We start from the raw sequence: 13,782 nt of genomic DNA, 5'->3' as shown, positions 1-13,782 counted from the left end.
TTGCAGCTTTTGGCAACCACTTGTGTTCTGATTCATGCCACTCAAGCGCCACAAGGGAAATTTAAAAACAACTCAGAAAAGAGCATACCAGGCAGGCAGAGACTGTCCCGAGCCTGTGGAGCTCGGGAGGAGTAGGGTTTAATTGAACTGCTGGCTCCACACACAGGGCACAGGCCGCAGCTGAGGGAGGGCTCATGCTTAGCCGAGCTGGCGGCAGGCAGCTGAACAGAGGGGAAAGGGGGGTTCTAGAACCAAACTTTGGGTGCCAGATGAAGGTGTAAGTCACAAACAATCCCACACCAGTTTTGAATTATGATTAATAGAATGGTTATTTATTCAAAGGGGAAAAAACTTACAGATTACCATCCCAAACAACAGCCCCGCTGCTCAATCAGGAAAGGAGTCTAGGAGCCAGAAGTGGAGCCGAAAGCCAGAGAGAGAGTGGAGGGCAGCTACTGCATTTTTAGAGAGAGACCACACCCCAATGAGCTGGTATCTCAGTGGCTATTGGCTGAAGGAGTGGAAGGAGCTCCTGCAGAAATGACTTTCAGAAGATCCTAAGAATAATACTTAATTCATTTGATGTCATATCAAAAAACAAACTGAAAACAGGTATATACATTGGGGATGAGATATATAGGTTATGACCATTCCATACACAAAAGTATCTGTCATGTTGAGATACATTTAATGAATGTACCTCTCTTTATGCCTCTAGAGCAGAAATAAGACATCATTAGATCACTGTTAGATAGAGTCTAAGTTGACAGTAATATTTTAATGCAAACTTTCTTTTAAATAAGCTATTAAGCATTGGGAAATTTTGACTCATCAATTAATTGATACTAGATATGCTTCTGGTGCCCTGGGTTTCTTGAGTGAAAATCTATGGTGGGTTAGTTTCATGTGAACTTGACACAAGCTGCAGTTATAAAGAAGGAACCTCAACTGAGAAAAATGTACCCACCATGTTAGCCTGCAAAATAACAAAACACAAAACAAAACCAAAAAAAAACCTGTTGCTCATTTTCTTGTTTAGTAATTAAGGTAGGAGAATTTGGGACATTGTGGATGGTGTCACCCCTTGACTGGTGGGGCGCTAAGAAAACAGGCTGAGCAAATAATAATCAAACTGGATAGTAAGAAGCACTTTTCTATGACCCCTGTATCAATTTTTGCTTCCAGGTTTCTGCTCAGAATTCCTTCCCTGACTTCTCTGAATGATGGGTTGACTAAAAATTGTAAGTTTAAATACTCCCTCCTTTGCCAAGTTGAATATAGACATGATGTTTGATCTCAGCAATAGAAACACTAAGGCAAAGGATATAAGCCTGGCAGCCAACTAGAGGGCCAGCATGTTAAATATGACTGCTCAAAACACTGATGTCTTGAGAGAATCACACAAAATCTACATCTGCTTACTGTTAGAGTATAATGTCAGTTCCAGAAGGTACTATTATAGTCATGACAGCCACAATTTGAGCCAGCCTTGCCATCACAAACCCTGATTAATTTCATATACTACTCATTCTTAGATAGTCTCAACTCAGGCCATGGCAGGAGCATTTCTCTGCAAGTCCAATAGCAGGGCCATGATTGATTCAAAATCAGTTCTTCCTATTCAAGGTCCATCTCAGAATTTCCTCTCAAAACTTTTTGGTTGTATTCCAAAGACTATGTAAGTTGTGGGTTCACTTCAATTTTATTTCAGGATCTTTCAAATTACCTCCCTGATTCCATGAATGATTCACTAGTCTTTCAAAAATGTCTTGTTCTATTCTAGATGGTTTTATAGTTTCTGTGCTCTCTTTATATTGATTATTAGTTTTGTTGTATGATAATATGATAGAATAAAAGAAATTAACTTTATTCTTTCATGTTTTTTTAATATTTCTCTTATGTCTTAACAAACAAAAATTACCAAAACTGTTTAATGTTGAAACACAAGGTCTGAATTTACCTGTAATAGTTACATAGATTAAATCAGTACTCATTTGCAACAGAAATAAAGGCCTGAAATAGATGAGTTCTTTGATGGATTCTGCCAACCATTTAATAAAGAACAAATACCAACCCTCAAACTCTTACAAAAGATAGTAGAACATGGACTGTTCCTCTCTTTTTATTGCACAAATCAGGTCAATATTATCTCATTTGATGAAGCCAAGTAGATTTATCATGACAAGAAAATTTAAACCAACATCACGTGAATTAAGAATAAAACAACAACAACAATCACCCACTACACACCAGAGGGATTTAGTCTAGCAGAATAGTAAAACAATTTACACCCTATATAATTTTTCTAAGTTATACATAGGTGTATGATATCACTAACACTATTATTGAAGATGATGAACATCCCATTTCATGAAATCTAAAATATTGTCATATTAAAAAAAATAGATAATAGATTAGTAACAAGAGGAAATAACCAACATCTATAATTAATCCCAGTCAACACATTATGATGAGACTAAAAACTTTATTTGGCTATCACTAATAAGATAAGAATATAATATTCATGACCTTAACTCAAAACTCAGAGTGCCTAGGAATGAATAAATGCTCTGGTTTGTATAACTTCTTCTCCAGGACACCACATGTTGGACCTTTGTCATCAGGTGGCAAAGCTGATGCAGTGGAAAGATGGTTAGGATATTGGGACACCCTCCTTGTGGATGAGATGATTCAGATGTTTTTGATAGAACTATTTCTTAGGAGAAAGGGCTGCTGCAGAGTGAGGCTGCTCTGCCCATAGCTATTGTCCTATCCATAAGGACTCTCAGGAGAGCAATGCAGTGACTCCTGAAACTCACCAGTGAGAAGAGATTGTGAGTCTCCTGGGGAGAGTAAAATGAAAATGACTCAGAATACAGAAGAATTTTAGCATAACATGCTTAGGGCTCATTGTTAAGTGTATTTGTGTTCTAGAAGTAGTAATGCTTGTGTGTGTGTGTGTGTGTGTGTGTGTGTGTGTGTGTGTGTGTGTGTGCCTGCACATACACATGCACATCTGTGATACTGGGACATTGCCTTGAAGGACATTGTGCTCTCTCCTGAGACACAATCTTCTTGACATCAGGCATGACTTTTCACCATAACAAAAGCTTTTCAGTACAATGTAGAGATGAGGATGGGGATGTTGTGTGTCCTCTGTATGCAGCAAGGAAAAGATGTAGAGAAAGTCTGGAGTAGCTAACCAGAAGCAAAATCTACTTAATTATCACTTCAAGTACTGTGATTGGAGGTAGGTGGCAAAGTTTATTTATCAAGACTAGGCCTGTGGAGTATGAATTAAAGCATATAAAAGGATATTTAATAGTCAAAACATTTTCCTGTTCTTTTTATTCTAATTACTTACTGTCTCCTTCTGTTAAGACTATTATAGTTTATGCAGACTTGAGCATCCACCTCAGAAAATAGCTCTCCATTGCTATTAATCACTTGTTTCCTGGTGAATTAGAATTCATTTGTCACTGTGATACTCATGTTATATGATACATTGTAATCTAATCAAGTGATCCCACTCTTTCTTCTGGGTTGACCTAAAGTGTCACTCAGCTGCATAAATGGTCCTTGGTGAGTGAATGTGGTAAAACCGGGAAGTGAGCATTCTAGTTATCTTTTCCTGATCAAGCTACAGAAATTCTGTGTGCTGTTATAGAACTTTAAAATAGTCATTATTTAATAGTACAATTCTCACTTCCTGACAGTTTCTACATGCAGACACTGCACTGCCTCAGAAACAGTATCTTCCAGTGTGTCATAACTTTAAAAGATCAGACAAGGAACCGAACCCACCAATGAACTTGCCTAACCTTCTGACACCAGAAAAAATGATGTTTTTCACCTGTATCATTCACAAAACAGAACAACGTATAATGAGCTTGACTTGGGGCTCTGAGATATGTATTGTATTATGCAAAACCTAGACTGTAATATATCAAAATCCTCTCATCTCATGCACCATCTCTTGCATATAGTTAGTTGCCAAGTGAACCACCAGTTCATAGGGCACACATTATAACCCTGAAGGCCTATTTATAAAATAGAGCTGATTATTGGTATAAAACCACTTAAAATAGCTTAACTAGAAAGATGGGGAAGATTACATCATGTAGTGTTTAAAGGAACTAGTGATTCCAAAATTAAGGTCATGAAAATGTAACAGGTTAGAGGCAGATGGGATATTTATGTCAGAGTACTCTGACCCTTATTTCTTTCTCAGGAATCTTCCTTCTGAGTAAATCCTTCTCACTCCACAGATTGAGATGAAAATATATCATTCTGGTTGCATTTCCTAAACTGAGATCCTGAAAATTTAATTGAGACTCAAGACCACACTCTCCCTGTGGAGAGCTTGCAATACAAATGTAGAAACTACTACTAACCACAGAGAATTTAAGAAAATATTCCAAATTTTAAAAATATCCATTTCTGTGTTTGCCTTTTGGATTTTTTTTGTTTCCCTTTCTTCAAGCACATGTGGATTTTGTTACTACAAAATACATGAGTAATACAGATATTACTATTAGTAATATAGTAAAAATTATATAGTAAAAATAATATAGTAAAAATTACTATATTTAAATTTAATATAGTACACGGAAATGTTTATAATAATTTGAAATTAGTAAAATGCATCACAGCAGAATACTCTGTGGTTTTGGCTATATTTACAAGTGCTGAGTCCCCTGAGATTTCAAGTAATTCCAGACTTCCTGTTTTATGTTCATTAGAACTTTAAGTCAACCCATGTATGTGTTCACTTTACTTAAGCTTTTAGAATTTGCACATGTATCGGTGAATATCCATCTAACAGATTCAGTAATTTATTACACACAACTATATCCCCTCAGGATAGAAGATTTAGGCGCCATTTTTAAATGTGTACACATGTTCTAATTATTTTTGCTTTTCCATTGTCCAAAATAATAAAAACTGTAATTTAGAGAGCAATTAATGAATAGGAACAAAGATTATGGATTGTGGTGTGAAATTCCCCCAAATCGAGTGTACACAAAGGTAAATATAGTATGGCTGTGTGTAGACATACAACCATGTTCATGTCCTGTGTAGCTAGAAAGAATTCACCACCTGACAAACTTTAAAAGTGATTTTTGGAAATTAACTTAATTCTCATTGAAGCAACCTCATGGTAAATACATTTTTTCTTAGACCATTTTATAAGTGGTCAAATTAAGATACAGAGTTTAAGCAAAAATGTTATTTACATTGTTGTCTATACTAAGATTTTAACTGATTCACAGTCTTCCCAGAGTGAACCCTTATTCTACTCTATGTGCATCTGTGTGTGTTTCTGCATGGATATACAGGCATACAAGTATATGTGACATGTATGTATATACATGCCTTATATGATTAAATTAACATTGCTAATATGATTATCGAAAATAATTTGTGACCCCTAAGGCTCACATTTGGTTTGTGGATCAACCATGACGTGATCCACTCACATACAACATAGCATGACCTGGTGATACTTGGTTTATCAAATGAGTAGAGGGAGGACCGATTGGTTGAAAGTATCTCCTATTCTGCTCTTGTTGAAAAAAAAAAGCTGTTTTCAGACTTTTGGAAGAAAAAAACAAATTTCATATACCACACAAAACAGTAAGGGTCATCTCATTTGAAAGGATAAAATACCAGACTGAGAGATAAACGAGTAGGCTGAATGTGAAATATTTGAGGAACATTAGGTTGAACTCCAGGGGATGTAATGGGAAATAACAGGCAGAATATCTAAGGAGGCAGAGTAAGGTAAACACTGAAACGTCTCAATAAATGAAAATATACGGATTGGTAAAGATGGCAGATATAATGATAGAAAAGTGAAATCAATACACAGTCTCTGTAGAAGGCTGTACTCAGAAAGAAATGAGATGTAATCACCACCACAGTGGTAGATGCTATTTTAGCAGTTTTAATGTGAAAAGTATGAAGTATGACTGCTAGGTGGAAGAATTGTGTGATTTCCAGAAAAAAGACAAAGTTAAGCTGGAACTGAAGAGTTTACCAGACAAACAATGAAGCAAGGACACAGAAGCCTACTAGTGAGAAAGTGAGCAAAGAGAAAATGAAGTGTATAAATACTACATGTGCAAAATGCAGGCAGTTTGATGGGATTGTAATGTGAAGTCCTTTGAGTAAAAGGTTAAAGAGAAATTTCTATCATGCCAGACACAATGACTCACTCTGGAAATCCCACCATTCAAGAGACTGAGGCAGGGAAATTGGGAATTTGATGCCAACCTTAAATACATACCAAGAACACATCTCTTTTACTCTTATTTCTTTATTTAAATCAATGCCCTGATTCATAGAATCTTAAGAATAATATTAAGAAAAAACAGAAATTTAGTGTGCTAGCTATGATACGCTTACTAAGAAAGCATACTCTATTAAAAGATGTAAACTATTAAAGTACAGAAATCGTTGGATGATGGTGACACACATCTTTAATCCCAGTACTCGGGAGGCAGAGGCAGGTGGATGTCTGTGAGTTTAAAGTCAGCCTAGTCTACAGAACTAGCTACAGGATAGACTCCAAAGTTACAGAGAAATGCTGTCTCGGAAAACCAAAAAGAAAAAAAAAAGACACAGAAATCAGCCGCCATAATGAGGCTTTCTCTGTAGTGCTCACAGTTGTGCATTGAAGAGCTGTGGTGCTCTTTGGTTAACCCTACTTCCTTCTCATGTCTCAACTTATTCATCTTTTCTTAAGAAACATCTCTCCTACCCTCATTAAACTGCTCATATGTCAGAGTGTACCCTGCCTTTAATTCTATGCATTACAGCAATCATTTATTTATTGAAGGTCTATTTGATTTTATTTTACCTTCACAAAAATATGAATCACGTTTGAGGAAATAATATTTTTAAGGCATGTGTCTGAATATTAACAAGAGAAATCAGAGAATACCGTGGCCTTAAAACACTGTGAGATGGGTTGGGGAGAGGTTATTCATGACAATAGGAAAGGATAGATATGAGTTGGTGTGAGAGCAGATTTTCAGGGTGATATTGATAACTCATCAATAAAAAGCATGCAAAAAGAATTGAGTCACAATTGATGTTTTCCTTTTTTTTTTAATTTGGCTGATATCTACTCCATAGGTGAGGCTGAACTCAAACCCATGGTAAGCTTTATGCCTCAGCTTCATCGAGGCTGGGAATATAAGGGTAAAGCACCTGTCCTTAGTCCTGGGAAACTCGGTATAATTCTCAGTACACTTTGGGAAATCACCAGATGTGGTAAGCAGATAAAGGGTTAGATATGAAACTCTGTGAGGATAAATAATTGTTTGCAAATTTTAATTTTATGACTGAAGCTAAACATTCTGTCTCTGACTTAACTGAAGATCATAAGTATTAAACTGAATAATTTTCCCCGTCTGCAAGAATCCTTCTGATGACTTGCTCTTCTCTCTTCCAGGAGATGAGTGTCAACTGCTCCCTGTGGCAGGAGAACAGCTTGTCTGTCAAACGTTTTGCATTTGCCAAGTTCTCTGAGGTCCCTGGAGAGTGCTTCCTCCTGTTCACCCTCATCCTCCTCATGTTCTTGGTATCACTGACAGGCAATGCACTCATAGCCCTTGCCATCTTTACCAGTCCAGCCCTGCACACACCCATGTACTTTTTCCTGGCCAACTTGTCTCTCCTGGAGATTGGCTACACTTGCTCTGTCATACCCAAGATGCTGCAGAGTCTTGTGAGTGAGTCCCGAGGGATCTCTCGGGAGGGTTGTGCCACACAGATGTTTTTCTTCACTTTCTTTGCAATAACTGAGTGCAGTCTATTGGCAGCCATTGCTTTTGATCGCTGCACGGCCATATGCTCCCCACTCCACTATGCAGTCCGAATGAGTCGTGGGGTATGTGCCCATTTGGCAATGGTTTCATGGGGAATAGGATGCATAGTAGGGTTGGGACAGACCAATTTTATTTTTTCTTTGGACTTCTGTGGGCCCTGTGAGATAGACCACTTCTTCTGTGACCTTCCACCCCTCCTGGCACTTGCCTGTGGAGACACATCCCAAAACGAGGCTGCCGTCTTTGTGGCGGCAGTCCTCTGCATATCCAGCCCATTTTTACTGATCATTTCCTCCTATGTCAGGATTCTGATTGCAGTGCTGATGATGCCTTCACCTGAGGGATGCCATAAAGCTCTCTCTACCTGTTCCTCACACCTACTCGTAGTCACACTCTTCTATGGCTCAGGATCTATTACCTACTTGAGGCCCAAGACTAGTCACGCACCAGGAATGGATAAACTCTTGGCCCTCTTCTATACAGTGGTGACATCCATGCTGAACCCCATCATCTATAGTTTACGGAACAAGGAAGTCAAAGCAGCACTGAGGAGAACTCTGGGCTTGAGAAAAGTTCTGAGCAGAAATAGGTAACAGAACCACACAGAATTATTGACTAATAAGCATGCATATAGAACCAGAGTAAACAAACAAACATTGATACATTTTTCTGCCTGACATATTGGTCTGGGACGTCATTCTGTATGTTGTGAATGAATATCGCTTTTATTGGTTGATGAATAAAGCTATTTTTGGCCTATCATAGGACAGAATATACCTAGGCAGGAAATCCAAACAGGAAGAAAGAAGGTGAAGTTTGGGAGGCACTAAAGAAAAAAAGATGCCAGAACATTCCCTGTAAGCTACAGTCACATGGTAATACGCAGATTAGTAAAAATTAGTTAATTTAATTGTGGGAGCTTGTCAGCAATATGCCTGAGCCATTACCAAAACAATTATAATTAATATTTATCCTCTGAGTATTCGTTCAGGAACAGACAGGCAGGAGAGAAGGTTCAATTACAACTTACGTTGAATATCTTAGTAAGTTTAAAGGTACCTTTGCATTCAGGGATATGTTCTAAATACTAATTCTGAAATTATTTCAAATACTAAGGGATACAAGTAAAGAGATCAATACAGTAGAAAGTATTCCATCATATTTTAGTTCACGATGACAATCTAAATTGCTTTGCTATATCTCAGAAGTTTTACGAACTCTAGTCCCTTATGCCCCAATGACTTCTGCTTTCTATCCAAACATATATCACACTAATCTATATTTCCTAGTAACTATATAATGGTCTTATATTAGTCTACATCTTTATTTCATAGTGTCAGATACTATAAGTCTTTTGCAAATTGTATATACCAAAAACGTGTAAATTTTGCAATACATTGAAATGTTAATTTGAAACTATTTGCTTTAGAATATTAAAGAAAACATGAGAAATATTTTCAAGAGTTTCCATGATACTTTTTTAATGTCAAAAATGTCGTTATTTCAGAACCTGCAAGCCATTCAGGCCAGGGAAGCAGGTTGGTTAACTGAATATCTTCACGTCTTCCTCCATTCCCCCAAGTCCCATCCCCAGGCTCATCCCAGGTCTGCAGCAGAACACCTACTGTAGTTGTCCCCTCCTCTCTGACTCCCAACCCAACAGACCATGAAGAACTTCTATAATATTTCTTCACCCAACCCATCCCACTATCCCAGTCTCTAACATTAGCAAGTATTCCCTGGGAAAAGCTGGTCCTACAGGCCAGGAAAACAGGTAGGCTAGTCAGATCTTAGTCTCTCCCTCTTCTCCTTCAAATCCAACCCCTTTTCACTCTCTCAGCTCTATAGCAGACCACTTTTTTAAGCCTCACCTCTATCCCTGTTCCCATCCCCATTGGAAAACACAGATATTCCCCTCCAACCTTTCTTCCCCACTCATCACTTTATGCCAGTTACCAAATCCAGTAAGCATATTCATAGGAAAACACAAACTATTCCTGCCAGAAAAAAAGTATTCTAACTGTGGATCCTCAAGGCTCCCTCCTCTCCAGCAAATCTAATCTTTCTGTCTCCCCCACCATCTCTGTAGCAGATCACCTGATAAAGCTTCTACCTCCACTCTGCCCCATCTCTGCAGATCATACAAAGCTTCTTCTCCAATCTTCCTTCCTCCACTCATCCTCTTATTCCAGACCCAATTCCAGCTGCCTTTCTCTGGGAACCTACCAGCCAAAGCTAACTGAGAAGCAAGTAGGCAAATGAGGAAGGTAAGTGAACTTCAAATTTTCTCTCACCCTCCTCTCCTCCATATTCAATCACCTGTCTCATCTCCAGATCTGTAGCAGACTATCTGTTGTGGCATCTCCTCACTCCCTACTCCTCCTCTTCCTTGGGGATTGAGAATATCCTGTTTGAACATATTGCTTTCCTCCTTCTTATGGGCCCTCTCTGTCTCTCTCTGCTAACCCATCCCCATCCATAAATGTCAGCTCCTAAAAGCTAGAAATACATTTTACATGGAATATCCAGTGACCACAATTATCAGTATCTCAGAAGAATTTCTTACTAGGCAATACACAGCTACCATAATTTCCTAAGAATCAGAGAGGGAAAAGAAACAAAGGAATAAAATATATGCCAAAAAACAAGATCATTTATCAGCATCTTTAATTGCAATCTCCACAAACCTAGACCATGGTGTGATGTGGGGTTTCCCTCTGTATGCTGTGATTATCATTAATGAATAAATAATCATTTTTGGACCTATAGCAGGGCAGAACTTAGCTAGGTGGAGAAAACTAAACTGAATTCAAGAAGAGAAAAGGGTAAAGTTAGAGAGAAGCCATGGCGCCTCCACCAGAGACAGACATGCTGAAACTTTGCCAGTAAGCCACTGCCATGTGGTGATATACAGATTAATATAAATGGGTTAAATTAATATGTAAGAGGTAGCCAATAAGAAGCTAGAGATAATTAGCCAAGCACTGTTTTAAATAATATGATTTCTGTGTGATAATATGGGCCTAAGCAGTCAGGACCAACAAGTGATCTTCTTCCAACAAATTGGCGCACCAACATAGGTAATTACAACCACCTAAAAACCTGGGAAAGCTTAAAAGGAAATTCTAGACACAAAGGAACAGAGTAAAGCATGGTTTGGTAGCAGCATTTTCTTGGGTGGGTTCTGTTTGCTAGAAGCAAGCAGAGGCATGGCTCCGTTAAGAAAGGTTTTCCTGATTCAACCATAGCAGAAAAAAGGCTCGTGTGCTGCCAGCACAAATTCTGACTGTGCAGTATTTGAATGGCATCTGGTACCTGTATGCTCATTCAGGGTCATGAGGAAAGTAGCTGAGACTATGTCCACAGCTCAGTGTTCCCTGCCTGCTCAGGTGGTGGGATCAGGTCTACTAGGTGTGCACAAGCAGGAGAAGCTGGAGATTCCTGCCACCATACACAGTTATTTCCAGGCCATGCAGTGCACAGCATGGCAGATTTAGCTTTTACTCAGAAAAAAACCAGGTTTATATGCAGCATGGCGCTACCCAGAATTTAGGTGGTGAGAATGGCTCCCATCTGGAAATCTCAGAGTCACTGAACAGACTTCTGCCGTGATGAACTGGGCAGAGCAAGCAAAGATGCTGCATATACCCTAGCAATGCCACAGCTTAAGTTTTTAAGAAGTGCTTAGCATTGAACTTCCCACAGGGCAGGAAAACCTGATTGCTCTTAGGACTGGAGAGGGAGGAGGAGAGGGAATGGGGGGAATGGGAGGGTATTGGAAGGAGGGGAGAAAGTGGAAATTTTTATAAATAAATAAATAAGTAAATTTAAAAAAAAGTGCTCCTGGACAGTAAAGAATTACAGATATACAATAGGACAGATTCAGACATAAAAGACCTCTAAATGGGTCACAGTATTGAATAAATGTGCATAGGCTTGGGAGAGAGAAGAAAAAGAGTATAAAGAGTTATAAAAACAAATAAATAATTTTAAAAATAAAAAGCAAAGTCTTTAAAGAGACAAAGTAAGACAATTATAGATTGAAGGAGTAAAGATAATAAAAAGTAAATAGAATAAGAATAGAATAGAACAAGAAAAGTCACAAACAATGGAATATACAAAGAGAGTCTAGATTAGGAATATTATTGTGTTTTCTTTGAATTTTTGACATTGAAGGAGCTAACTACAGAGAGACATTTCATTGTCTGGACTGCTATGCTAACCCAGCACATATATTATAAAGGTATCATTGACTTCAGAGTTTGTGTCTAAGGATATGTTACTTTGGAAAAGAGGTTCTTCTTTTGTTTCCACAGAGGATTTGAACTTGTGGATTGCTTCTAGACTAATATGATTTCATGGGCCAAGAACCCCTGAAAGGTTGCTGTGGACATATGGTTTCTATGTGATTATTTTGGGCCTAAGTGGCCGGGACCAACAAGCAGCCTTCCTACAACAACCAATCAATAAAAGTCAGAACAATATGTCTCCAAACAGAGCACAACAACCCTACCAAAAAAGTCCCTGTGTATTCTAAAGTTGCAGAAAACAAAAGTAACTTGCAAAAATCAATAGCCTCTTTATACACTAAAGAAAAATATACTGAAAGAGAAGTCAGGAAAATAATTGCATTCACAATAGCTATCCCAAAATTAAAATATCTGGAAATAAGCTTAACCAATAAAATGAAAGTCCTCCTGTACAGTAAAAATTTAAGGCACTGAAGGAAGAAATTGAAGAAGACACCAGAAGATGGAAAGACCTCCCATGCACAATGAATCAAAGAACCAGTATTTTGAAAATGACTGCCTCCCTAAAGCAATCTTACAAATTCAATGCAAACATAATAAAAACCCAATACCATTCTTCATAGACAGAAAAAAAATATGAAAGTTTGTATAAAGGTACAAAATAATGAAGTTATCCAAAGAAATCTTTTTTAAAAAAAATAAACATGCTAACTACATGAGGTATCATTATAGTTGAGTTCAAATTACATTGCAGAGCTATAGTAATAAAAACAGTAAGTTACTGTTTCAAAAACAGTTAACAGTGGAATAGAACTAAAGACTCAGTTATAAATCCATGATCATACGGCCACTTGATTTTTTATGAAGATGCAATTATATAAGCATTAAAAAGAGGAAGTAATATTTAACAAATGGTGTTGGGAAAACTGATCTTAAGAATGTAGATACGGAATTCAGTTCTTATCTTTTATGATGCAAAAAACTCACATATTGGTCAAGGACCTCAATGATAGACCTGATACACTGATATCATTAGAAGAAAAACTCGGGGCTTTACTTCAAATTATAGAGACATACAGAAGACTTTCTGAATAAGATTTCAGTAGCATAATAAATGAGACCAACAAACAACAAACATGATCTAATTTAACTAAATGTTCTTTGCATTTTATTGGCCATAGTTAGTTATGGATGAACCTAGATGCAGAAGAAGCTGAAATATTTTCTCAAGCTAAATGGAATTACCACATTTCACATATTGGTTCTTATTCTGCCATTGTGAGGGGCAGGACCTGTACAAAAGAAAAAAATAACTTGGTTGTCCAATTCCCATAAAACTAAGAGAATTTCTCCTGGTTCAATATCTCCTTTCCTGAACCACAACTGTTAAGATCTAAATTATAATTAAATTCAAGCAATAAAATTTTAACTCAGGAAAAATGTATGCAAAATATATGAACTCTAAAATCTAAGGCTGAATCAACATGTACTGTCTGTTAACTGTGACAGACAGCAGTGTGTCTAGTCACTGAAGATAATCAAGAGAATGTCCTGCTCAAGAGTGACAGTTATTCTCCCTATCGTTCTTATTTTACATCAATAAAACCTTAGATATTCAGGTACTGATTTTTTGTGCAATAAGTATTTGGTACTCTACTCATATCTTCCCCACTAGTACTCAACTTTTAACTCCAAGT

General features: G+C 37.6%; 1 protein-coding gene across 2 annotated transcripts; it reads left to right on the top strand.

Moving 5' to 3' along the window:
* The first annotated feature begins 7,462 nt into the window (after nt 1-7,462).
* LOC148119301 (olfactory receptor 10C1-like) lies at nt 7,463-8,428 on the top strand. Of its 2 annotated transcripts, XM_087897862.1 has the most exons (2): nt 7,463-7,817; nt 8,223-8,428. In XM_087897862.1, the coding sequence occupies exons 1-2, from the start codon at nt 7,463-7,465 to the stop codon at nt 8,426-8,428; spliced, it is 561 nt and encodes a 186-aa protein (XP_087753988.1). The 2 variants fall into 2 exon arrangements, with proteins under 2 accessions (XP_087753988.1, XP_087753987.1); XM_087897861.1 differs by having other exon boundaries at nt 7,463-8,428.
* Nucleotides 8,429-13,782: the final 5,354 nt, after the last annotated feature.

Source organism: Myodes glareolus, chromosome 18 (assembly GCF_982192425.1).
Source record: "Myodes glareolus chromosome 18, mMyoGla1.1, whole genome shotgun sequence".
Classification (NCBI taxonomy): Eukaryota; Metazoa; Chordata; class Mammalia; order Rodentia; family Cricetidae; genus Myodes; species Myodes glareolus.
The sequence above is the reverse complement of the archived record's forward strand: the minus strand, read 5'-3'. Positions and strand labels throughout refer to the sequence as shown.

What these genes read in the sequence shown, in the direction of transcription:
- LOC148119301 (XM_087897861.1), top strand. Translation starts at nt 7,463, where the DNA reads ATGAGTGTCAACTGCTCCCTGTGGCAGGAGAACAGCTTGTCTGTCAAA.